We start from the raw sequence: 25,673 nt of genomic DNA on the forward strand, positions 1-25,673 counted from the left end.
ATGACATGTCAAATCGTGATAGGTTGTTTAAAATTATTCTTAATATTGAAAATTTTGGAAATTTTAAAAATGTTAATTAGTGAGGTGGCTAATCAATTTTGGTGGTTTTAAAGCTTAGGTGGACGCCTTAAACATCTTATAGTTTCTAGTTTTTATTAGTATAGATTTTAGAAAAATGTTTACATGTTTTCTGTTTTGAATTGAGATTCACTCCTTCAACTCATGAGTCCACCACCACTGACACTTCTTCTTTTCTACGCTATATATTTTTTTTTTTTAGATTTATAGTTTTCAAAAATTACATAAAAAAATAAATAGTGAAATTGAAATAAATCAATTCAACTTCTAACTAATTCTTTTCTTTCTAACACAAAATATATATATTGTAGTTACAGATCTACTTTGCTTTAAAAAACAAAAAATCTACTGTGCTTAATTTTTATTATCTGAGTCTGATACTTACTAGAAGATATTAAACATTTGCAAGATAATATTCTCTATATGTATTATCTATCAAATCGAGTAGTCTTAATAACATTTGTTGAGAATAGTCTGGTGGTGAAAAATTTAAATGTAAATCAGGTGTTGACACATCACGATAAAGAATGTAATTTTAAATCTAAGTCGCTAACACATTGGCAAAATAATGTTCTTAATTTGTGTTTACATGATTTTCACATATCTTAAAGATAAGAAATGTAATTGTATATTTACTTTTTTGGTCAACATATATAACTTTATATGAATAAATTGATCATATAGAATAACATATTAAATGCATTAAAATTTTGAATTGAAAAGCTAGAGAAGTGGAGCGCCACAAAAAAAAAAAAAGAATGAAAAGTTGATAGATAGTGTTGGCCTCTAACAAAGGTCTTTAGACCAACACGCAACAAACACTAATACCGCGGATTACTCCTATCTGCCTAAAACCCTCAAAGTCTTCCCATTGAATGATCACATACAGAAAGAACAAAAGCCATTAACCTTGATGTTTTTGACTGCATGAATAAATGAACCTTTCTAGTATGTCTGTATGTGGAATGGTAACAGAAACTAATCGAGAGAGAAATGGTCATGACGGCCATTAACCTTATGAATGGTCGGTTTGATTAGTGGGGAAAGAGAGGTCAATGACTCTCTCTCTCTCACTCCACGTGGACACAGTTGGAATTAGTCCCCAAATCACATATTTTAATTACAGAGAGACAACCAAATCACTTGGCCACGTTGAAATTGCTAAGGACTTGTTCCGCAATATATGTCTTAAAGGTAAGTGTATAAATTCATATTGACTATATTTTATTTTTTTGGATTTTCTTTTCTCTTTTTCATTCTAAAACGCTTTCATATTCTCCCTCTACTAACCTTTTTTTGTCCTTCCATCATCATCATCATCCTCCATCTTCTACTTCTTCTTCTCAGGTTCTCTTTTTTGTCCTTTACTGTGTGTTAAGTTTTGTCATGATTCTCTTTGAACAGTACCGATCCTTTTTTTTTTATGGGATTAGCGAAAAAATAAAAATACCGACGTTTTTGTTATTATTTGTCTGACAGACAGAATCTGTATTATTATTTTTTTGTCTTTTTTTTTTTTTTTTTTTTTTGTCAAATAGTCTCATGATTGTCTCTTGTGTGTTTCCAGCTTCTCTCATTAGGGTCCATTGATATTTGCAGCCATGGATTATGATCTGGTACATTACATACCCAACCAAAAGAAAAAATCTTTTTGTCTTTTTTTTCATACTAAGAACAATCGATATTCTCATTCTTGATTCTGGGTTTTTTTTTTTTTGGTTGTTGCCAGGTTCGTTCCAAGAAGAGTATCAAACGAACAGAATCCACCAAATCAAATCCATGGTGGTGGGATAGTCATATCGGTCTCAAAAATTCAAAGTGGCTTGAGAATAATCTCGATGGTGAGTCCATTCTCGCATTGTGTGTCATTTTCATGTGAAAAAAAATATCTCATTCGGCTTAAGGTTTCCTAAATTAGGTGGTTAGTCTTTTTTATTTATTAAGGAATTATAAAAATGAAAACTTTATTATGTTTTTTTTTGTGTGATGGATGATGGATGATGATCAGAGATGGACCGGAGCGTGAAACGGATGGTGAAGTTGATAGAGGAAGATGCTGATTCGTTTGCCAAGAAGGCAGAGATGTATTACCAGAAAAGACCTGAGCTTATTAGCCTTGTCGATGAGTTTCACCGTATGTACCGTTCTTTAGCCGAGCGGTATGAGAACATCACCGGAGAGTTGAGAAAAAGCTCTACTTTAGAGCTTCAGTCACAGAGCTCTGGCCTTTCAGATATCTCTGCTTCCGACCTTACTTCTGTCTGGACCTCTAATGATCTCAATAGGTTAGGCCGCCCCCCTTCTGGACGACGTGCTCCTGGTTTCGAATACTTCCTTGGTAATGGAGGACTCCCCTCTGATCTTTATCACAAAGATGGAGATGATTCTGCTTCCATTACTGATTCTGAACTTGAATCTGATGACTCTTCTGTGACTAATTACCCTGGTTATGTGAGTATTGGCTCTGATTTTCAGTCCCTGAGCAAGAGGATCATGGATCTTGAGAGTGAGCTACGTGAAGCCAAAGAGAGACTTAGGATGCAACTCGAAGGGAACACCGAGTGTTTGTTGCCGAGGGTGAAAAGTGAGAGTAAATTTGTTGATTTCCCTGCGAAACTTGCTGCTTGTGAGCAAGAACTGAGAGATGCAAATGACAAGTTACAGAATTCAGAAGACCAAATTTTTATGTTAAGGAGTCAGCTTGCAAGATATTTGCCATCTGAGTTGGATGATGAACAAGGTGAAGAAGAAGAGGCGGCTTCAACTCAAGACCTGGACATTGAGACTTTGTCTGAAGAGCTGAGAATTACAAGCCTGAGGCTTCGGGAGGCAGAGAAACAAAATGGCATCATGAGAAGAGAAGTCGAGAAAAGCAAGTCTGACGACGCAAAACTCAAGAGTCTGCAAGATATGTTTGAGTCAGCGCAGAAAGAAGCTGCAGCATGGAAAAGCAAGGCTAGTGCAGATAAAAGAGAGGTGGTGAAGCTGCTGGATAGAATCTCCATGTTGAAATCGAGTTTAGCTGGTAGAGATCATGAGATCAGGGATTTAAAGACAGCAGTGTCAGATGCAGAGGAGAAGATTTTTCCAGAGAAGGCACAGGTCAAAGCCGAAATATCGAAGCTGTTGGAGGAGAAAAGACACCGTGATGATCAGTTCAAAGAGCTGGAAGCCCAAGTGCGTTATCTTGAAGATGAGATGAGAAAGGTGACCAATGAGAAACTAGAAGAGGAGGAAAGGCTTAAGGGGGTAATCGAGGTGCTGACACTGGAAAAGGCGGAGAAAGAGAGATGCATAGAAACGTTAAGCAAAAAAGTGAGCGAGCTAGAGTCAGAGATCAGTCGGCTTGGATGCGAAATAAAAGCAAGATGCGATAAGACAATGGAGATGGAGAAGGAGGTGGAGAAGCAGAGGAGGGAACTAGAAGAAGTAGCAGAAGAGAAGAGGGAAGTGATAAGACAGCTCTGTTTTTCACTAGACTACTGCAGAGACGAGTGTAAGAGACTACGCTTAGCCTTTTCAGGTCATCGACCAGCAAGACCATCATCCATTCTTGCTTCTTAATTCTTTTGTATAGTATTATACACTTTTGTAACTTTGTTGGTGATACATTTTCACATATAGGGAGCTGTTTTGAGATTGGATTGTAACAAAAAAAAAAGCTCATAAGATTTGTGAACAATTTGTGTTTGACATTAGATATGCATTATCTAGTTTTGAGTTCTGGAACTGGAATAAAGCAAAGGTTCGTTTCAAACGTTTACAAATACTGCTGTATATGACTTTTGGAGCATTGCTCAAGTAAAAATCACATACAGATGCATGTAAATAAGAAGAAAGAGTTTCATTCTCTTATTCTGAACATATCATCATTATAGGTAATGTGGGTGTGCTCTGTACAGCTAACAACCCGGAAGAGAATGCTTACTTGAGATGTTCAACGTCCTGCAAAAATCAAACTTCCCCAGGAAGCATAGTATCTACCGGACCAAGATCACAGTAGGCGATGCCCTGAAACACACATCCATGAAGCAACTAAGGTTAGCTTCTATTAAAATGGTTTTTGTTTCAATAGACAAGACAGATACATACCTCTCCAGTGAGGTGTGCAACACACCTCTTCTCAGCCAACAGTTCCGCTTCTGACTGCAATATTTTCATGTCTCAGTTAAACTTCAGGCATCTAGATACAAAACCCGAAAAAGACTAATCTCTAAGAAAGCTCTACCTTGGCGATTCGTTTACGAAGATAGTCATCAATTTCTACATCCTTGACAAGTTCATAATCTCCATCTCCCTAAAAACAAACACAATTTTGAGACACGCCTCTAGAGGAAGCTTTTAATTTTAAGAATAAGGATAGAACATACCTTTGACCGGCATGGCATGCTGAAGACGAGGCCCTCTTCAATACCATAGGGATTTCCATCCGTGTACACCTAAGATTACATTAACACAAACCCTATAAAACTTTGAACCAATCTATCTTGTTGTTATCTAAATGAGTGTAAAAGAAGATATACCCCAGTCGAAAACCAATCTCCCTCAGGAGTAGGAGTTACAAGTGACTTTATAGCATCAACAATGGAAACAGCAGTAGAAGCAGCAGAAGATCGACCCCATTTCTGAATTAATAACCCACCTCTCTGTAAAACCAAACGCATAAGGAACTTACTCAACCAAACGTTACATTTCTCCGTTGCAGAAATCATCACAATGTCAGAGGAAACGCCATTTTTACCTTTTGCACACTCTCAGTGAATCCCTCTTCTAACCATTTGTGATCAGTAATAACCTCCTTCACAGGCAGGCCATTAATTTTGGCATTTAAAAAGTCTGGCACCTGATTCACCTCTAAAAAATAAGAGAAACATCCCAAGATATAGAAAGAAAATAGTTGACACTAGAGTAAGATAAGGCAAACCTGAGTCGTGGAGTGATTGCCCCATATGGTCATGTTAGACACTTTGTCGTAGAAGACGCCGGCTTTAAGAGCAAGCTGCAATATGGTATTGTCAATCATATGTATGAATTATACTGTATATGTTTGTTTGTGTGTTGAAATATATGGTACCTGGCATTTGGCCCGATTCTCGTCCAACCTCGTGAGGGCATGGAAATTCTTTGCAGGAATGTTAGGAGCATTTTTGAGACAAATCAAGGCGCTGAAAAAGAGAACATAAAATAAGAAAAGCTATACTAAAGATGGTGGATGTTGACTGAGAGATGGAGAAGAAATGTAACTTACTTGGTGTTGCAAGGGTTTCCCACAACAAGGACCTTAACATCAGGAGAAGCAACTTTGTTGAGAGCTTTGCCCTGCTCAGCAAAGATTTGGCCATTGATGTCCAACAAGTCAGCACGTTCCATTCCAGGGCCTCGAGGTTTTGCACCAATGAGAATAGCCCACTCCACATCTTGGAACACTTCATATGGATCTGTTCCTATATCAACTTCTCTCAACAAGGGGAACAACGAATCCTCCAACTCCATTGCAACACCTTCGAGAGCTTGGATAGATCTCTCTGATCCTAGCAGTTTCAAAGCAATGGGTTGATCTGGACCAAACACTGCCCCTGAAGCAAGCTACACGCTCGGAAAACCAAAGTTACATTATAGAAATAAGACCAATGATTGGTTAACCTTATCCTGTGAAACAGTAATTTTCAAAAAGGATCAACTTACTTTGAAGAGAAGATGGTTTGAAATCATCCCTGCAGCACCTGAAACTGCAATATTGATTAACTTCTTCCATGATTTTGTTTGTTCTTCCTGCAAACACACACACACACTTTGATTACTCAAACTGAAAAACAACTCCAGATTTAGATAACAACATTTATAAAAGTACTATCATCTCCATGTGAAGTCTCCAAACTCGAGTCTCAAGATAAGATTTTTATTTTTTTTTAAACAGTAATAGGATCAGTAAGGTACAGCTTTAAGATCATAGGTGAGGCAGAAAACTCCATAACACTCTTTCTTCGTCTTCGCCAATCCATTTTCTTGAACCGCAACAGGGGCTTGGCTACTTTTTATCACAAATTCCACAAAAAGCATCTAAGATATCAGATAAGTTCGAATTTTTTAGAGAGCTAATAAAGGATTAGGAGCGTAAAAAGCGACTTACTTCTGAGAAACGGAGCAAGAGAATTTGGAGTTGGGAGCTGTGTGGAGAGGTGGAAGAAGAAGGTGGCGAAAGTGGTTTGAAAGATGCAATTTTGAAGAGAGACGAAGCCGAGACGAAGAGTTGAGAAAAGTCGACGTCGTTTTGGGGGCTGAGAGCTCTGCCATGGCCATTATCGCAGAGACACAGATTGTGATAGTGAGATATCAGAACTTGGAACTATGGACAGAGAGAGAGAGAGAGAGCGCGCCAAGCGACACAAGAGTAAGAAAAGAGGATTGGGGAATCTGTGGATAAGGCTCAGCTCATGACACTTGTCACTCTTCTGACAATCCACACCGTTTATCTTCTTTGACTTTAAGCCCAATTAAAAGGCCCATTAACAGGCCCAATTTTACTAATCGGAGAGCTTTGTTTTTCGTCCTCTCCGGCAACATTGCATCCGCTGAAACAAAACAAAAAGGTTTCAACTTTGATCGAAAATGGAAATCTTTGACAATTGGGTTGCCGAGTTTGTCCTTCGTCGTCAACACAATCCTAGGGTTTTACCTACTAAACTGATCTCGGCGCTGCAATTGGGAGATTCCTCCGACTGCTTAAAGCTAAAGATATCATCCGTTTTGCGGGATATCTCTAATTCGTTGATCCGAGGTGCGATCGACGAGGGAACGCTTGATCTTCTCGAGGTTCTTGAGAAGCTTCTGTTGCAGCAACACTCGTTACTTATGGAGTCTCACAAGTCTGCTTATTGCTGGACGGCTGCTGAATGCACGCTTAGATTCATGTGGCCATTGATTGCTTCGGATGGGTTTTTCACCGAGGCTCTTGAGAGGATATGGACGAAGAGGATTGGGGTTTTAAAGGAGAGAGGAAGCGATTTGGTGAGTCGTGATTTGTTGAAGTGGGAGACTGATTTGAAGAGAGCCCTTGAGGATCCTGAGCTCTATCAGCGGATTCGTGAGAGTAACATTAGGTACACTGCCATTACCTTTCTCACTCAGCTTCTCAAAGAGCAGTGGGCATTACTTGGGAGTTCATCTCTTGAATCAGTGGTCCAAAGGAGGTTTCTTAAGCGCAAGGCTGATAACGTAGAGGAAGATATTGTTGACAAAAGAGGGAATACAAATGCTGCTGATGAAAGCACGAGGCGTTTAGAGAGTGATACTATTGATAACGCTAACGAGCCGCTTGGTGAGAGTGGGGACGGGAATGGGAACAATAGAGAAAACGATAATGATGTTGAAGGAGTGGGGTGTCTGGTAAATGAGAAACATGCTTCAGAGGAGGAGCAGACAGTGGGTGCACAAGAACAGGAATATGAGCCAAGTCTTGATAAGGGAGACGAAACGGCTGCTCGAGAACTGAAGGGTTATCTGTTAGAGATTCAAGGACAGATCGACCCTTCCACTAGGCAAAGGGAAGAACCTAACAATGCAATTGATCACTCGGTAAATATCACTCCTCCGCCTACTCGGATGAATAGGACTGGAACAAGTGGTCAAGACCATAACGAAGCACCGGTAAGTGTTCGTTAATTTTACCTCAAGATGCTTTCTAAAAGTCTTGTTCTTTAGTTCATGTGGCTTAATTGTGAAGCAACAGGATGATGTAAATAAGAAAGGTTCGGATAGTCAGGGAACATGGTCTGGCAGAGTTCGGCCTCGTCGACCAACCCCAGTACCTCTGAATGTATCTCCATTGAAGAAGGGCGGATTGGCGAAATCCCATGTCAGAAGGCCAAAGAAATTCTGGACGCCTGAAGAAGTGGAAGCTCTGAGGGAAGGAGTAAAGGAGTATGGAAACACTCTTTGCCTAGTCCTGTAATCTATTATCAATAATCAATAGTGGTATATCTTGGACATCGTTAAGCTTATAACTCTGTCACTTTGTTGTTGGTGTGCAGGTATGGTAAATCATGGAAAGATATAAAGAATGGAAACCCTGCAGTATTCGCGGAGAGGACAGAGGTGAGCATGTACTTTTAACTTTCATACTCGCAATTTACTTGAACAAGATGATATATACGAAGTGTGAGTGATATAAATGATGTAACTTGGTAGGTGGATTTGAAGGATAAATGGAGGAACTTAGTCGGTGGGTAGAGGTAAACATACTTTTGTGAATTTTATGCTATGGGTTTTAAAATGTTGTGGAGTTATTGCCTTTGGGACATATCAACTGTAAAGAACATGGTGGAGAAAGGGCCATTTCACACGTTGTGTGGTGAATGGTAATGATGAATGAGCAGAATATAATGATATGCTCGTGGGAAAAATTCTGGCTGCAACCTCTGTAGTCAGTGTCAAACTTATACGGCTTTTCTTGTTTCGGATATATTCCATCCTTTATCTTCAATTTCCTACCATTCTTCTCTCTCTCCTTTTCCACGTGTCAACTAACATCTAAACCAGAACAAAACTGTAGTCAAATATGCAGATCATGGCCATTTAGATTTATGAGATAGCCTATTAACATTTGGACCCTCCTTAGATATTGCCTGTTAACATTCAGAACCTCCTTAGAGAGCTCTCTTGAGCATATCTATTGATTTAACGCATATTTGATGTGTGTGTTATTAGTTTATCACAGAACCCTGAACTCCTTGAGGGCTGAAGGAAGTCGCCGCGAACAAAATAAAAGCAAATTGTTCAACGGTGATGTCACGATCACTCTATTCTCTACAACTTCTTGTCAATTTCCCCACTTCTGTTCTGACTTTTCCCCTTTTCTTTGTCGTTTTATTTTTGTTAACCTCAATCTTTTTTGGATTGCTTGTGTCCACCAACTAATTATTGGTTCGTTTGAAAATCTAGCAGTTTCCACAAAACTCCTTCGTCCCTGTATCACATTCCCCTGAAAACATACTTTCTCAACTCTTATCCTCTTTGCAATTGTATTTGTGGCTCACAAAATAAATCAAGGCATCTTTTTTTCTTTTTTTTTTTTTTCCTATTTAGCTTACATACCCATGTGTTTAAAAAATGTGGTACACGTTTGATGATTTCTTTCATGCTGTGGCTTGAGCATCTTTTATTGGAAGCAAGATTTGTCTATTGGATTTTTAGAAATATATTATATGTTTTTTACAATTGGGTCAATAAAAATAGATATACATATGATTTTTATAATATATATGATGCAATCAAGGTTAAGGCAATTGTCTTTATTCATTTTATCCCAAATGGGGTGATTGACGCCAAAGACTGTTAAACATATTTTCTGCTGACGCTTCTCTTAATGAAGTAAGAGAAGAAGTATATAGGAAGACTTTTGGCCACCAGAGATATCTCTGAGTTATAGAAACGAAAGTCTGTGCTCTCAATTCATTTCTGGGATCATCAGTCAGGTTTTGGTCAACCATGAATATGAATCAGGCTTCCGAGTATGTGGAAACTGATCCGACTGGCCGCTACGGACGTGTAAGTATGCAGACAGATTCTATGTCCATTGATCAAAACCTTTTTGTAACGCTTTGTTTTATGTTGGAACAGTTTGCAGAGATTCTTGGAAGGGGAGCGATGAAGACAGTGTACAAAGCAATCGACGAGAAGCTTGGAATAGAAGTAGCATGGAGCCAGGTAAAGCTGAAAGAGGTTCTGCGTTCATCTGTTGATCTACAGAGGCTTTACTCCGAAGTTCATCTCCTCAGCACTCTCAACCACAAATCCATCATTCGTTTCTACACTTCCTGGATCGATGTTCACAACCATACTCTCAACTTTATCACCGAGTTGTTCACTTCTGGGACCCTCCGACAGTAATTTCTTTACACCTTTTCTTCTTTATAAAATTACTCATTTTTTTTGCTTTGTCATTCACTTAAACCTCTTCTTCTGCCAAGATTACTCAGTGTTTTGCTTTGTATGACCCTGTCCTGTTCTTGTGCAGATACAAAAATAAGTACTTGCGGATAGATATCCGGGCAATCAAGTCCTGGGCTCGGCAGATCTTGGAAGGGCTTGTTTATCTCCATGGGCACGACCCTCCTGTTATACATAGAGACCTTAAGTGTGATAATATCTTTGTTAATGGGCATCTTGGACAAGTCAAAATTGGCGATCTTGGGCTTGCAAGAATGCTGCGGGATTGCCACTCTGCTCATAGTGTCATCGGTATGTTACAAAAATCGTTTGTCCTCACTTCTAGTCAAATTTATATGCTTATTATACCTCAATACCTCTTTGCGTAGGCACTCCGGAGTTCATGGCTCCAGAACTATATGAGGAGAACTATAATGAACTCATTGACGTATATTCCTTTGGTATGTGCTTTTTGGAGATGATCACCTCTGAGTTTCCGTATAATGAGTGCAACAATCCAGCGCAGATTTACAAGAAAGTTGTTGCGGTATGTCTTCTGATCTGTGAGCATATAGATGAAGCTATCGGTTGAACCAGGCATGAGCCTTCTAATGTTGTCTTTCCAGGGAAAGCTACCAGGAGCCTTTTACAGAGTTGGAGACATCGAGGCACAGAGGTTTATTGGAAAATGTCTCGTGTCTGCCTCAAAGAGAGTATCAGCAAAAGAACTATTGCAAGATCCATTTCTTGCCTCTGATGAGTCCTGGATGGTATACGCAAGTGGTGCTGGGAATCCAAAGCCCTTCTTGAACGAGAATGAAATGGACTCGCTGAAGTTGGAAGATGATGATGAGTTAAGGACACAGATGTCCATCGCTGGGAAGCTAGGCGCTGAAGATAACAAAATCGATCTGGAAGTACAAATCGCATATGATAATGGTAAGAGGGACTAATTTGATTAAGCAGGTCATTTTGTTATTCAGTCATATAATTGTTTCTTTCTTTCCAGGCCTGGCAAATAATGTGTTCTTTCCCTTTGACATCATGAATGATACTTCCATTGATGTTGCAAAGGAGATGGTAAAAGAACTCGAGATCATAGATTGGGAGCCAGTCGAGATTGCTAAAATGATTGATGGAACGATTTCTTCTTTGGTGCCTGGTTGGAGCTATGAGGAAGATGATGAAACCTCTCATGATCATCATCGTCATCGCACCGAGCCTTTCGACTCTTCTTCCTCGCACTCGCCATCCTCCCAAGCTTCACTCTCTAACTATATGGCACGAGGCCTTCAAGATTGGGTACAAGGTATGGTAAAGTAACACCAGTCTCAACGTGCATAGTGTGACAGATGTTTATTATAAAAGTTTTTAAGATAAAATTAAAACTGCAGATGATTTACACGATGAGACGTATTCTCAGAGTTCTTCCCATTCAGGGTCTTATTCCAACCTCAACTACATAGCTGTTGATGAGCACAGCTCCCAGTCTCCTGCTATGAGCAGAACTCACAACTTGACGAGGTTTTGCCCAGAAGAAAGCTCTCATCTACAGTCAGGACAAGCCAACGTGTATGCAGCTTCCAGCTCAACTAACAGAAGATTGGCTTCAGACAACCGCACACTTACAAGGAACCGATCATTTGTAGACGTGCAGAGACAGTTACTACACCGGTCGCCAGGGGAAGAGGCTAGAAAGAAAAGATTGTTCAAAACTGTTGGAGACGTAGAAACAGTTGGGTTTCAGTCACCTTATGCGGTTTCACGGAAGCCACCGAGCTCAAGGCGCTAAGCTTCTCCTGTATTTTAATTACTGTAAATCTATTCATGTAATATCTAAGACTGTGAGAAACAAGTTTGCTGGTTCAAAAATGTAAAAAGTACATTGTGATTTAATAAAGTTTGTGCAGAGGCTGCGTTTTGGTTACAGAGAGAGTCTTTAAGGGAGGTGAGTCAACTGTAACCATGTTTTCTCGAAAGCCTTGATGATAACGTCATGATACTCGCTCGAATTCAGTGAAAGATAGCATGCGAGAAGATCTTCCAGGTCTTTCTGTTCCCTCATCTTGTTCTCGACGATCATCTCAACCATGGACTCTCTAAAATCTTTCTCAGGATCCACCGAAGACAGAACTATCGCGAAGCTCTTTGCAACCCCCGTCTCCTTCTTCTTCCACTCGGCAGGGGACGTTCCTTCCTTTGTCTTCTTTCTCGCGATCTTGGGAGAATTTGCCCGAATCTTTATCCGTGGAGAAGACCGTGCGTTTGGTTTCTTCAGTTTCTGCTGTTTCCTCAACTGAAAAGGTGGTTCCTTTACAGTCTCAACCCGAAGAGGACTTGAGTTTCCTGAGACTGAAGGATCTTCAGAAACATCATCCGGCTTCCCCACAGAGCGGTTGTCCTTGATGTCAACTGAATGCGGTTTAGGATCACGTGAAAAGCTATAGTTTTGGTCAGAAGGAGATGAGACACGATATGACGAGATTTCAACGGAGGAATTAGAGATTACATTTGCAGAGGATGATGGTTTAGACCGATGGTTCCGAGAAGAGGTGAGAGAAACATGAGAATGGAGAGAAGAAGAGGAAGAAGAGATCTGCTTGAGCCTTGGGGAAGGCTTGTAAACGGTTTTACGTTTGATCTTTCTTTTGAAAGAAGAAGATTTAGGGGGTGAGTAATTGGGAGCTTGGGGATGAGCAGTGGAAGAGAGGCGGCGAAGAGGGTCACGAAGCTTTCTTGAGGAAGAAGCATCAGAAGACGAGAGATGTTTGGGAGAAGAATTAGGATGGTGTTTTCTGCTACTTCGTCTTCTCATGCCTTTGAGCTTATAGAGCCATGAGTGAGGCATAATGTCTGAAAATCTGAACTTGTGAGTCCCCATTTTCTGATTCATCTCTTTCATTTTGAACTCTTTCTCAAAAAAAAGAAAGCAAAAGTAAAAGAGAAACTATAAAGGGGATAAAACGTAGAAGCTCCTTTCTATCTCATTTTTTCCTTATGGTTTGCGTCTTTGAGAAGAGAAGAAAAAAGGTTAATCTAAAAGAATTAATTTTTAATTTCCCTCCTAGACGCATTCAAAAGCTATGAGTGGCTTCCATGTCAAGACTAATTCCAAAAACAACAAAGCACTTCTTTTGTAATGGCAATCATTATCTTTCCCCAACATCTCTCACCTCTCCCTTTCAATCTGTTCTAGAAAAGTACTTATTTAAAAAAAAATAATAATAATAATAATAAGTAGAAGAAACCGTACGTACGTACTATGAAAAATATGATTAGGGTATACTGATGATTATACTGAAGATCAAAAATAAACCTCAGTCTAGGGTTTTGGACTTTTGTGGGCTTGGCTTTAATCGGGTGGGCTTATTATACTAATGGTTACTGAATAAATAGACTTGACATTGTTTAAAATCGAAATTTCAGTTATTGTATTCCATTACAACCTAAGTAGTCTAGGGTATTCGAAACCTAGCGGTCTTTCATCTAATACTCTTCCATGGCACTCAAGGAAGGCTCTGCATCCACCACCGATGTAATTTTCTTCCTTATATGTCTTTCTCTTCTCTTACTCAGTGACAGTGTTTACCCATAAACAGTTAAATAAAATAAAAAAGAACTCCCCATGAATGGTTTCTTCACAATTTGACTGGACTGTTTCGGATATTTTTTTTTTTTAGGTTGAAGCAGCCACGCAGACAAGTAAGAAGTCGATTTTTTTTTTTAACTGGAATCAAACATGCATATAAATACCGTTGTGTCAATGTTTTTTTTTTTTTTTTTGGGTTGTTGTTTGATTAAACCCATCGACATTTGATATATCTCTGCTTTCGCTATGGATGTGTTTTATAGAGGAAAACAGACATTTATTGGTTTGTGAATCTTGAATGATTTTTTCTATATTGAGATTTTAACGTTATTATTAATTGTTTGATGATTCAGTGATAGTAAATCTTACGAAGCAAAGAAAGGTACGTATACCCTGGAACCTAGAAAGTTTAACAGTAACTTTGTATTTACTGCTTTCTCCAATTACTAATCTATCATTTCATTTCAACTCCTTCCATGAGCAATGATAGAAAGAGGCTCAAAAAGATAACTATTTGTTTTTTTTCAGGAAATCGATGAGATTACTAATTCACTGTCAATGGCTGATCTAGAGGATATTTTATTGAAGGTATATGTTTAATTATTTGTATATTGTATATAAGTGTTTTTCTATGACTCTATTTGTGAAATGATACTGTAAACTTCGTTGCTCGTCTATACGTTCAATTGTAAACCTCTACGTATATAAGTATGTTTTCTAGGACTATTTGCTTTGTAGGTTGTGAAGCTAATAATACTTGACTACTTTCTTTTTTTCCTTGGCTTTCTCTTTTTTTTTTTTTTTTTTTAGATTTGCTTACATTAATCTGAGAAGAGGTCCAGAGAAGGCGTTGCTACTCGATATATAGTAGTGACTTGGGAGTGTTGAAGCTTGAATTTGTGATGGCTAGTCGTAGAGAAGAATGCTAGGCTATGATAACTTCACAGGTTGTCAACGTTGCTGTATGGCTAGCCACCTGCGCCCATTCAAAATATTCACTGAAAATTATGGTGGTCGTATACATCAAATAAATTAATGGCCGTCGTATAGATCCCAGGTACATTCATTTGTAAGTATTGAATCTTGATAACAAAGGAACTTCTCATTAGTAATTTTGGTTGTTTTTGCTCTTGTTAATGCAGGATGCATTGCACTTCTTCTGATTATGAAGAGGATGGTGATGAAGCAATGGTGACCAACCACAGCTAGTATATATTGGTCGTTTTTTCGTTGCTGCTATAATGTCTTATGGACCAGCTACATCAGTAATTTTTATGTTCATGTGAATAAGGAAAACTCTTGTATAATGACTCCAGCTCTTTATTATTTTCATAATTTATGCTTATAAATCATATTATGATAAAGCTTATAACTAAAAGCCCACCTTTCAACTTTAAAATCAAAGTACATCACGTAATTGACTTTATCTCAAAGAATTGGAATACCCAGATTTCACGGATGTATCAGAAGGCTAATCGGTTTGCCAATACGTAGATTAGAAAACTATGTTTTTTCTTTCCACTTAGATTTTCATGCACGCACTTATTGTTCCAAATTGTGTTATGTCGTTACAGTGCCGGCCCGTAAGTGTATGACGCCTAAAGCACACAAAAAAATGGTGCTCCTTAACTCAACTATTTTTTTGTCTATTTTAATGAAAAATAGAGAAAGAACAAAGTAGAACACATAAAACACTTTAATATTTTAGTATAATCAGTTAACCATTTACGTTTGCTAAAGATGACAATATCAAATTATACACCAAAATCACAAGCAATCAACGAAACAACACATCATCAAATAGAAAATAGTTAGTAGAGAATAAATTTACTCGAATATTAAAATAGAAATGAGTCTAAGTGCATGAACGTTTTAACTTGTAACAAATTATCTACACTTGATCGCAAGTTAGTCTATGAATCACGATGACATCCATAACAAATTAACTTGTAAACTAGTTCAATTGCTATTTTTAACCATATAATCTTTATATTATGTAATAAAACAATATTAAGAAATTTAGATAGAACAAAATATTATGGATTAAGATAAAAATAGGAAAAATTTAAATGTGGAGCTGGTTTGAACCCCTTACATGACACTAAAAATTAAAAATAAAAGCTACTACACTAAAGGAAGTTTTCTTTATATGATGCCCCTAAAATCTATTTTAATATTTGGCGCCTAAAGCTCTCGCTTCATTGGCTTTAGGTCAGGGCCGGCCCTGTGTCATTAGGACAGGAAACTCCGATTCCACGATATAACGTAGTCACGGCTGAAGATATATGTGTTGTGGTGGAAGAGAAGGGAGAAGTCAAAATGTTAAAGAGATAAGGAACTAAGGAAGAGATGGTGAATGGTGTGATGATGATGATCCGACTAAGTTAGTGAAAACTGTCAACAATCACTTGTGATTTTTTAATGTCTTTATTATCTTTTTTTGTTTGTCAAAGCCATCGCTTAGAGGAATGAGAGCATAAAATGTTTTTTCACGTTCTGACAGATTAGGTTCATCCAAACCACTAACTTTTCATTTTAGTCAACAAAAAAAAACATTTTTTTCTATGGGAATATAATAATAATGTTACATAAATAAATAAAGTTAACTTGAATTCTAAAATTGACAAATAAGGTTATTTTTAGGTATATGAAATTGAAAAAATACCGAGATGACTTTAGGAAGTGGCCTACCTAATTTGACACTTCTTCAACTACACCCTTTGAATTTTTCTCGTCTTTACCTTAATTTTTTTTTGGTTTATTTACCCTTTTTTCCCTCCTCTCTTTTTTTTTTTTTTTTTTCTTTCTCATCAACTCCGCTATCTCTCTCTCCTGATTTGGCCTTCTTCAAAAACTGGAAAAAAAGCAAATCAAGAAAAGAGAAGAAGAAGAATCCATAGATGTGTCCATTAAGGATAATCCTCATATTCCTTTCGGCGACTCTCGCTGGCTTCTTCGTTCTCAAGAAGCTCAACTCTACCTCCGACGATCCTCTCGACGATTCCTTCACCGACGCTGCTGAACCCGCCGACGACTCTGCCTCTGGATTCTCCAAGGTTTTCTTCTTATTATAATCCTCCGATCTCAGTTCTAATGCTTCTCTCTCTCTCTCTCTCTCTCTCTCTCTCTCTCTCTCTAATTTGGGATTAATGAATGGGGTTTTTAATGGGGTCAGGTGAGAATGGCAATGAAGTCTGGATTTTGGACATGCGTTGACATGGCAAGTGGTCGCTATCTCTGGAACCATATCCGCTCCGATTCCAAACGCTCTTCTTGAGTGTTTTTGTTACTCTAATCTCTCTGTCTCTCTATTGTCTGTAACTGTGTAATTTTGCGGCAATGGACGGCAGTCAAAACCGCATATTGTCTTTTGTGTACTATAATATAGATCTTGTCTTCTTCACTATACTTAAAAATCTCTCAATAAAGTTGAAGTCTTTTTTATCCCATTTTCAAAATCAACTCAAGTGGAGGATGTTTATGTTCTTGTTCTTCCTGTTATCAATTGAAGTTCTCACTCAAACTCATAAGTTTTGCCACTGAGAGTTTCTGTTAACGACTTTATATTATGCAGATTCCTTTCTTTTTTTCACAAACGAAAAATGTAAGAAACTCATATACGTTTCAAGTCAGAGAGTTAAGCAAAATTCAAAACTTAAGATGGTAACAATTTTTCGAAACTACAATGCTTCTTCCTGTTCTTGTTTCTGTTCTTGTTCTTGTTCTTGTTGTTGTTGTTGTTGTTGTTGTTGTTGTTGTTGTTGTTGTTCTGTCTCTTGCTGTGAAGCAGGCTCATCTTTCTCTCCCTGCCAAACCCACACAATATCTGACAGAGCAGGTCTAAGATCCTCTGCTACTAATTTCTGATACTCGAGAGTATCTCCATTAGATTTCTTCACTTCCACTAGATGAAACGTTGGGGTTACTTGGAATATCTCTGCATCCATTGATAGAATTCCTTTTCTTCCCTCTTTTAAACGTTCCAGTTTGAACAACCCTGCTTCTCTCTTTCTTATGCTCAGTTTCAATCGTTGTGCCACCTCCTCTAGCGTAGATATGATCACTGAAGCAGGTTTCTGGGATGTGAATCTAGACTCTCTCTTGTTATGCACATCTCCAAACAGTCCTGCCAGATCAAACCCAGCAGACAAGGCAATTATATCAAATGCGTTCAAATTTGTAGGTTCGTCAGTATGGTTTTCCTCCGTCACTCTGTCTCCATTCTCACTTGGGCCTGCTCCGTTCTCACTTGGACCTGCTCCGCTCTCACTTGGACCTGCAACACCAGCTTCCACAGAATTCATCTCTTTGACTCGTTTCTCCATCCGTTTCTGTTTCATATGTAAACCTTTTCTGAACCAAGAACTCTCTCTGATTTTTGCGATGGTGATTCTAGTTTCAGGGTTAGGGTCTAGCATCTTACACAACAGCCTCTTCACTTCTGGAGCAAACCAGCTTGGTGCCTTAAAATCAGCCTTTCCTATCTTCCTGTACATCTCCATCAAATTGGAGTCATGGAAAGGTAGATAGCCAGCCAACAGAACAAACAAAACCACACCACAAGACCAAATATCCGCTTTTGTGCCATCATAGCCTTTTCGATTGATCACTTCGGGAGCAACATATGCAGGTGTACCACAAGTAGTGTGGAGGAGGCCATCTTGTCGCTTGCAGTCAGCAAGAGCACTCAACCCGAAATCAGATACCTTGAGGTTCTCGTTATCATCTAGCAGCAGATTCTCTGGCTTTATGTCACGATGATACACCTCTCGGCTATGACAAAAATCAACAGCGTTGATAAGCTGATAAAAGTACTTCCAAGCAACATCATCTTTCAACTTCCCTTTAGCAACCTTGTTGAAAAGCTCACCACCTTTACAATACTCCATAACAAAGTAGATCCTTGTTTTCGTTGCCATGACCTCATACAGCTCAACAACATTAGGGTGCCTAGCAATCCTCATAACAGATATCTCACGCTTGATCTGTTCGATAAGCCCAACTTTCATAACTTTTTCCTTGTCGATCATCTTGATAGCAACACTCTGGTTAGTAAGAATACTTCTTCCATAATACACCTTGGCAAAAGTACCTTGACCCAGTAACCTCCCAACATCATATTTATCGGTCAAAACACTTGGCTTATTTTCCATCTAGTCTAATACAAACTTAGCAGACAGCCGATAAAAGAAAGAATAAAAACACACTAATTGCTCCAGAGATAGCTCAAAGATTGTGGTAGCTCATGGGTCGTGACCTCATGAGCTCGTGAAACTAATGCCCTAGTGCCAAGAGGACATATCTTCCAACATTTCAGAGTTTCTAAACAAGAGGGTGCTAAATGTACTGACAGAGCGGTATGAATACAACACCTTCACAGAAACTTGGCGGAATCTGAGCCTGTTGAAGTAAATACACAAAAAGCAATGAGATCTCACTTCAACCACCAATCAAGTGTAATAAGAGATGCAAACGTTGCTCACAGAAATGGGAAACGTGCTTTATCGTTTGTTTATATCGAAACGCAATTAGATCAAAGAAGAAGAGAAAGCGACCACGATTCACTAAACACAAACTCTCAAACCCATAAACAAGAACAGATCATTCAAGTTATATCATTCCTTCACCCATTATTAAGAACACGAAGCATAGATCGCTAATCAGAAAGAAAGAAAAAACCCTAAAATTTAAACATGTAATCGAAAATTCGCACGGAGAAAACAATACATAAGTAATTCCCAAACACATATGATCAAAAAAGGAAAAAAAACAAAAAAGAAAAACAATCACCGGTGAAGAAAGAGAGGATTCTGGAAACGATTCGGAGATCTCGATCGAATACGCGCAGATCTCTCTCTCTCTCTCTCTCTCTCTATACCCAACCCCGTAAGTTACCTTACCAACGAGCCCTTCTCTTGCTTATTTCTTTCTGTGTTTTTTTTTCTTTTTACCAAAAAAAAAAAAAAAATGGAGGAGGAGAAGAAGAAGAAGAAGAGATGAAATCGAAGTTAAAACGTTATTGGCGGTCCACGCACACATCAGCAAAAAAAAAACAAATACAAATAAATTAGATTTTTTTATTAAGAAGAAGAGAGCAGAGGGCCACTTGTTCCTCTGTGTCTTTGTCCACCTTATGTCTTTTTTACACTTGTCCTCTCATTCGCCTACTCACTTTTCATCCAACGGCTCTCCTTTTTCCACCCGTTTTTTTTAATCACTCATACGGTTTCTTTCTTATGCTTGATTGGTTCAATAACATTTGTCACAATTTCGTAGCATAATGTTTAGAACAAATCAGCTATGTATACACAGTTGATTTTTTTTTTTTTTTTTTTTTTTAATTTCTTTGAATAGTAGTAATATTATAGAGCCAAACGTAAATGGAAAAACTGCATCGCCACAAACTTTTATTCGGCTATATCTATATTGCTTATATGTTTATTCAGATGTATATTTTTAACAGTTGACGAAGAAGATGCATATAATTAAAAAGGAAAAACAGTTGACGAAGAGATGGTTGTTGGGTCTAATGGCCTTCATATTAGTAAAGATTTAATTGGGCCTCCGACAATTATTGCGAATCTGACCATTGGATCCGGTTAATGGGCTGATGTCACCCATCTTAACCATGGCCCTAGCAAAGTCGCGGTAGAATGCTCTGATACTGTGGCTGTATGTTACGACTAGCGAGTCGGTGGCACCGTTGTTGAACAGAACCTGGTCTGATGTAAGCAACCCCTTGTTGCCGAGAAGCTGCTTGTAGTAGCTGTGGTCGAACATTTTAGGAGAGCGGATATCAAGGTCGGCTACCTTGGTATCTCCAGAGCCATTGGCGGCAGGGCACCTCTCCCTTCTTGACATGGCAAATGAGGGGTTGATGTTACTTTCGTTGTATATACGATTTCTGAACGTGGAACACTTCGCTTTCCCAATGGTGTGAGCACCAGAAAGGGCTACCATGTCACGTGTGGACAAACCTTGAGCTTCAAACCTGTTGATGAGGTTGCTCAGGGTACTGATCGGAGAAGGGATGACGCCAGAGTTAGCCGCCGCAAAGTTCGCCGTCGTAGAGTCTCGTCTACCAAGTTTCACACTCCACCCAGGGCCACCCAACTGCTTAGTCATATTAGTTAAGAGGTATTAAGGATTGAGACTAGTGAGACAAAAAGCACATAGTTATTTGAGAAGGCCTTTGATATTTATTCTCACAAAAAATGATGAAATAATGTACAATATCTATATAGTTCTACAGTGCATGCATCTAATTATGGTATATGGCTCCTCAAACCATCTAGATTAGTCCATATAGGAGTATCATTAAACCATTTTTAGTGTATTATTTAATATATATATAGTTATATCCTTTAATTTAGTTTGTAACTATAATAATCATATAGTATTTTAAATTATCAATATTAAAGTTTTAAATTACCTACAATTTTATTATTTTGTTCAATTGTTTCATATGTTTGCTTGTATTTTGCTTATATGTTTGAGCAAACATATGAGCAAAATACAGTAAAACCTCTATAAATTAATACTTTATAAATTAATAAACACTAGAAATTAATTAATTACTCAAGTCGGACCAGTGTATAAAATAACATAATTTGATAAGATAATAAGATAATACTTTTTTCAAAAAAATCCATTGTAAAATATGGTCTCAGTAATATTATAAATTAATAATCATGTAATTATATATATATATATGCTGATATAATAATGTATGCTTTAAAATTTTGATTTTTTCTAAGAGCTCATATCTATAAAACAATTGTCATATTGTATTTCCACCTATAATGATATAAAAAAACTCTATAACATGTCACAAAATAGCTAATTTTTTAAGTTTTCTAATATTTAAATATGCATCATTTTCATTTTGATAGTTTTATAAGCTATTAAAATACAATAATTGATATTATTATCCATAAATTTTAACTTTATATATGTCAGGTATATAAGTGATATTGTTTATAGTATCTGTAATTTATGGTCAATAATGTTTTCTAAATGTGAAAAATTCAATTCTAAAACAATAAATTTATAAAATCAGAAAATGTAATCTTCTTTTGCTAAAATTGTCTCAACTAATAATTTTTAAGAATTTAAACAATTAAAATATATATCTATAATTAATTATTAATTTAATATTATAAAATACTATATATTAATTTATTTATAAATTAATATCACTATAAATTAATAAAATGTCATGGTACATGACATTAATAATTTTAGAGGTTTTACTGTACAAGCAAACACATATGAAACAATTGACAAAACAAATTATTTTCTTAATAATTACAATGAACTGATAGAGTTTTTAGTAAAAGCAGTGTGTGACAACATTAAAAAAATTGTTTTTGAATCTTCACTTTCACTATCTTTTTGGACCGGTTTTTAGATGAATGCAATCTACATATATAATATATATGGCGAGAGTAAAAAGGTGGAAATATGCTAACTAGGAGAACGGAGTCACGAGCGGCTATGGCAAGAAGGTCAGCACATGAGACGATGCCAGGGCAAAGACTCTCAACGGTTGACTTGATTTTGTCGATCACCTCGAATCCCCTAACAGAGTTGTTGCTAGGTCCAGCCGTTTTCTCTCCGAGAAATGACGGTGTGTCATCCAATAAAATAGATCCATCACAGCCCTGTCAAATCATTTTCTTAGCATTTACTTACAGTATTTGTAGGAGTAATTCATGGGAACATGCTAAGCATGCTTCCTTTTTAATTCAAAAAAATATAAGAAAACAACTTACGTTGACGAAACAGTCGTGGAAAAATAATCGGAGGAGAGAAGCGCCCATGCGAGGCTCTCTGGCCACCGCCCGACGCAGCACCCGTCTCACGACATAGAACAGCGTGGGACAGCTCTCCTTGTAATAGTCACTGTTCAGCTGAGACCCCAACATCATTATCAACATCAAAAACACCATCTTTAACATACTTATCTGGTTATTGTACTCCATTCTATATATTTGTTTTTTGTTTCCTTTTTTACTCGATATAGCTACGAGTTGTCTGAGCCGATGAAGCACTCATGAGACCTGATGAGGGCTTTACTTTATAGAGGGTATATATAACTTACTTGCACGTAGGTAGTTTTTGTTCACGAAGAAAAGTTTCTTCTCGAATGTCCACTATATTACTGGGTCATGATCCTTACGCCACCTTTACCAAATTCATGTTTAATTTACATTCCCCTTTTTTCAGCTCATTTTCCTTTTTTTTTTTTATCTAACTAATCATACCTTGTTATGTAAATTAAAACTCTAATATTAGTATATCATTATATAACACGTTTGAATCTGAACATATATATATTATTAAACTTCATATATCACTAGCCGCCATATCAAGATTAGCGATATATATAATATAATTAGCACAGTAATGTACATTATTATTTTAGTATTTGTTTTGAACTAATAGATATAGGACTCTAATCATAATTATTCATAGTTGACAAAAAATGGACACTAATTTTATCAGCTTCACACAGCTTCTCGATTATAATTTGAAAGCACATGATATCAGAAGAGTAACACAGACAGATCACACACCATCCAATTTGAACCCAAACTGATTCCATCCAAAGTTTTCTACTTCAAATTTGATCAGTTATATCTTAGGTCTCATTTTATTTCCGAGGTAAGATTTCTAATATGTTTCTTAATTAAGATGATAATGGATCACATCGACTTTGGATCAGAACAATTTATGGTAATTAATATCAATTTTTGGTAAGTTGATGAGATCCCTAAAAGAAGTTGTAGAATAATTTTACTAAACACCATAAATATGAAGTTACAAAATACAATAATTAGCTAAACGTATAAATATTATACATTCAAAAATATCTACAATGTCTTCTCGGTCTTTCTACAATGTTGACCGACATCGGTTGTTTTGTGATTCCACTCGATCGATATCGGTCGTTCATTTCTCAAGTACATTTTGTTTCCTACAAATAAACTGTGGACGTAACCGATGGAGAGAATGTGAGGGCAGAGAGGTCATATCATTTGGAGAGGATGAGTTAGGCAGAAGCAGCTGTCCTTCCATCCATGCATCCACGACATTCTCAGCCCTTCAACTTTTTATTCTTAATATAAATTGATAGTTATAAATTAAAAAAGTCTTAGGATTAGTTTGTTCAGAATAAAAATCTTTGTTCACAGCTACTTTTATCTCTACAAATTGTTACTCCTATTAGTACTTGCTCCTGTCGCAAAATATATTACTCCTATTAAAAGAAATAAAGTATTTAAACTACTCCTATTAAAAGAAATAAAACAGCATGTTGAAGGAAAAAGAAAAAAAACTGCATGTTCGTATCAATAAATAAAGACATACTAATGGATATAGAGTCAATAATATCCAAACTTGCATGTTCTATGAAACGCATAATGATAAAAGTTCAACGTATACCCATATATCAACCTATGAAGAATAACAAACATTACAGAACAAAATAATATAATCAAAAAAAATAATAAATAATAAAATTACCAAAATTCATATGACTATATGAGGATCATTTTCTTGTTCTTGTTCTTGTTCTATGGCTGGACTTTGATTTTTGAATCATATCATATAAAAAAAATTCTTTCATTACTTTGAGGTGGTAAATTTTGATTTTTATCTATTCAAAGCCATAGATAATTTTAAGTAAATGATGTAAGTTTATGTCAATATATTAGAATATCAATGGAACTTAATTATTTTAGTTTTCATAAATTTAGTTTGGAGAAACATAAGTTTTGGTTCTAAAATTTTCGTTTTTAAAAGCTACTTTTTTTTTTCTCTTAAATGTATTTAATTTTATAAATAATTGTCCAATGGGCTATTTCCGGATTTAGGTCCAATACAATCTCATTGGGCCTAAACCACATACATCAAACCAAGCAAAATCGTAAATCAAAATTGAACCGGGTTTATTCACGAACGGAATCAAACCGGTCGCTCTTTTACCCTAATCCCCAACTGAAGAACTCAGTTGAAGTTGTCGTCCATAATATTGCGGATGCTCATCGAAACAGGATCTCCGGTGAGTCTGGATGACGTAAGTCAAACGGAGATGGTGATCCAAGATCCGTTGCCATCCCACCACCATAGAGCAGCTTTGAGGAGGAAGAAGAGAGCCAAGCTTCTATTGTCGAAGAGATACATGCTCATATGTGAGAGAGAAAGGCAGTAGGGAGTAGATCTGAAACCTTCGACGGTGGCTTAGCTCCTCCTAGCCGTAGAATCTCCAATCTTCAGATCTAACCACCTTCCTCTCTCGATCCTTGCTGTGAATCTCTCTCTTCTACTCCACGTTGCAGCATCGCCGATAGAGTTCTTACTATTGGTGTGTCGAGGAAAACTTCTCCCTTCCACTTCTCCCTTGATTTTGATCAGATAGCTTTACCTTGTTGATGTAACAGTTAACGGGTGAAGCACCATGAGCCTTGGGGCTCTCTTCATCACTGGAATCGACGGAGAACCCCCAACGACAGTGTAAGAATTTGTGATCAAAAGAAAAAAAAGTTTGGGAGAGAAAATACTCGCGAGTGAGATTCACACGCCTGTAATTCTGTCTCTGTTAAGAAGAAAAGGTTAATTTTTTTAAAAGCTAGTTCTATCATTAAAATTGTAAACATAAGTTTAACTTAAATGTTTTTGAGGAGTAATGGGAAGAAGAAATGTGATAATACACTAATAAGAATTATGAACATTTAATATACTAGTGATTACAATTATATTGTTAGAAAAAGTCAAGTGGCAGAAAAAACACACGACTGCATACATTATCTCTTTATTATTTTGAGTTAACAATAATACATTATTTTTTAATTTTGATAAAAATTCTAAAACATCGTAATTCTAATAGAGGGAATATTGTACTTACCAACCCCAGAAATCAAAAGATGTCTAACACCAGCCGCCTTTAAATTAAGCGTTAGAATGGACAGTAATATATAATATATTTACCCTAACGAGTAATTTATCATGACTTTAACTGCTACAATTTATAAGTTTGATCGTTTGCGGCTGCCACACCCACCAACGGAGATAGAAA

General features: G+C 37.2%; 7 protein-coding genes and 1 pseudogene across 13 annotated transcripts; 4 read left to right on the forward strand and 4 right to left on the reverse strand.

Moving 5' to 3' along the window:
• Positions 1 to 1,278: 1,278 nt before the first annotated feature.
• LOC104761930 (protein NETWORKED 4A) lies at positions 1,279 to 3,835 on the forward strand. Its single transcript, XM_087498034.1, has 4 exons — positions 1,279 to 1,425; positions 1,646 to 1,694; positions 1,808 to 1,919; positions 2,087 to 3,835. The coding sequence occupies exons 2-4, from the start codon at positions 1,680 to 1,682 to the stop codon at positions 3,640 to 3,642; spliced, it is 1,683 nt and encodes a 560-aa protein (XP_087354160.1). The 5' UTR covers positions 1,279 to 1,425; positions 1,646 to 1,679; the 3' UTR covers positions 3,643 to 3,835.
• LOC104761929 (malate dehydrogenase [NADP], chloroplastic) lies at positions 3,750 to 8,023 on the reverse strand. 2 transcript variants are annotated; one of them, XM_010485108.3, is made up of 13 exons: positions 6,755 to 8,023; positions 6,209 to 6,650; positions 6,016 to 6,109; positions 5,764 to 5,850; positions 5,327 to 5,664; positions 5,153 to 5,243; positions 5,003 to 5,077; positions 4,820 to 4,921; positions 4,602 to 4,724; positions 4,449 to 4,517; positions 4,307 to 4,375; positions 4,171 to 4,224; positions 3,750 to 4,089 (listed from the first exon to the last, which is right to left on the reverse strand). In XM_010485108.3, exons 2-13 carry the CDS (start codon positions 6,376 to 6,378, stop codon positions 4,033 to 4,035), a joined length of 1,329 nt encoding a protein of 442 aa, XP_010483410.1. In that variant the 5' UTR covers positions 6,379 to 6,650; positions 6,755 to 8,023; the 3' UTR covers positions 3,750 to 4,032. The 2 variants fall into 2 exon arrangements, with proteins under 2 accessions (XP_010483410.1, XP_010483411.1); XM_010485109.3 differs by having other exon boundaries at positions 6,016 to 6,106; positions 6,755 to 7,510.
• LOC104761934 (uncharacterized) lies at positions 6,688 to 9,148 on the forward strand. 4 transcript variants are annotated; one of them, XM_087498036.1, is made up of 5 exons: positions 6,688 to 7,725; positions 7,808 to 8,025; positions 8,109 to 8,172; positions 8,266 to 8,309; positions 8,785 to 9,148. In XM_087498036.1, the coding sequence occupies exons 1-4, from the start codon at positions 6,688 to 6,690 to the stop codon at positions 8,305 to 8,307; spliced, it is 1,362 nt and encodes a 453-aa protein (XP_087354162.1). In that variant the 3' UTR covers positions 8,308 to 8,309; positions 8,785 to 9,148. The 4 variants fall into 4 exon arrangements, with proteins under 4 accessions (XP_087354162.1, XP_010483425.2, XP_010483426.2 ...); XM_010485123.3 differs by having other exon boundaries at positions 7,802 to 7,998; positions 8,785 to 9,032; XM_010485124.3 differs by having other exon boundaries at positions 7,808 to 7,998; positions 8,785 to 9,032.
• On the forward strand, positions 8,795 to 11,932 carry LOC104761933 (putative serine/threonine-protein kinase WNK4). 2 transcript variants are annotated; one of them, XM_087498032.1, is made up of 7 exons: positions 8,795 to 9,624; positions 9,697 to 9,962; positions 10,094 to 10,317; positions 10,395 to 10,552; positions 10,632 to 10,944; positions 11,015 to 11,314; positions 11,400 to 11,932. In XM_087498032.1, the coding sequence occupies exons 1-7, from the start codon at positions 9,565 to 9,567 to the stop codon at positions 11,795 to 11,797; spliced, it is 1,719 nt and encodes a 572-aa protein (XP_087354158.1). In that variant the 5' UTR covers positions 8,795 to 9,564; the 3' UTR covers positions 11,798 to 11,932. The 2 variants fall into 2 exon arrangements, with proteins under 2 accessions (XP_087354158.1, XP_087354159.1); XM_087498033.1 differs by having other exon boundaries at positions 9,071 to 9,624; positions 11,445 to 11,932.
• LOC104761931 (transcription repressor OFP3 pseudogene) lies at positions 11,849 to 12,907 on the reverse strand (annotated as a pseudogene). The gene has a single exon (XR_015588385.1). The product of XR_015588385.1 is annotated as a transcription repressor OFP3 pseudogene (transcript).
• A 3,470-nt stretch (positions 12,908 to 16,377) lies between these two features.
• Positions 16,378 to 17,043, forward strand: LOC104761940 (uncharacterized). The gene is made up of 2 exons (XM_010485137.3): positions 16,378 to 16,650; positions 16,770 to 17,043. Exons 1-2 carry the CDS (start codon positions 16,495 to 16,497, stop codon positions 16,869 to 16,871), a joined length of 258 nt encoding a protein of 85 aa, XP_010483439.1. The 5' UTR covers positions 16,378 to 16,494; the 3' UTR covers positions 16,872 to 17,043.
• Positions 17,044 to 17,140: 97 nt separating this feature from the next.
• On the reverse strand, positions 17,141 to 19,654 carry LOC104761939 (CBL-interacting serine/threonine-protein kinase 10). Its single transcript, XM_087498037.1, has 2 exons — positions 19,385 to 19,654; positions 17,141 to 18,994 (listed from the first exon to the last, which is right to left on the reverse strand). The coding sequence occupies exon 2, from the start codon at positions 18,745 to 18,747 to the stop codon at positions 17,275 to 17,277; it is 1,473 nt and encodes a 490-aa protein (XP_087354163.1). The 5' UTR covers positions 18,748 to 18,994; positions 19,385 to 19,654; the 3' UTR covers positions 17,141 to 17,274.
• A 321-nt stretch (positions 19,655 to 19,975) lies between these two features.
• On the reverse strand, positions 19,976 to 22,753 carry LOC104761938 (peroxidase 67-like). The gene is made up of 3 exons (XM_010485134.3): positions 22,369 to 22,753; positions 22,066 to 22,257; positions 19,976 to 20,707 (listed from the first exon to the last, which is right to left on the reverse strand). Exons 1-3 carry the CDS (start codon positions 22,576 to 22,578, stop codon positions 20,147 to 20,149), a joined length of 963 nt encoding a protein of 320 aa, XP_010483436.1. The 5' UTR covers positions 22,579 to 22,753; the 3' UTR covers positions 19,976 to 20,146.
• Positions 22,754 to 25,673: the final 2,920 nt, after the last annotated feature.

Source organism: Camelina sativa, chromosome 18 (assembly GCF_030686135.1).
Source record: "Camelina sativa cultivar CO46 ecotype springtype chromosome 18, ASM3068613v1".
Classification (NCBI taxonomy): domain Eukaryota; kingdom Viridiplantae; phylum Streptophyta; class Magnoliopsida; order Brassicales; family Brassicaceae; genus Camelina; species Camelina sativa.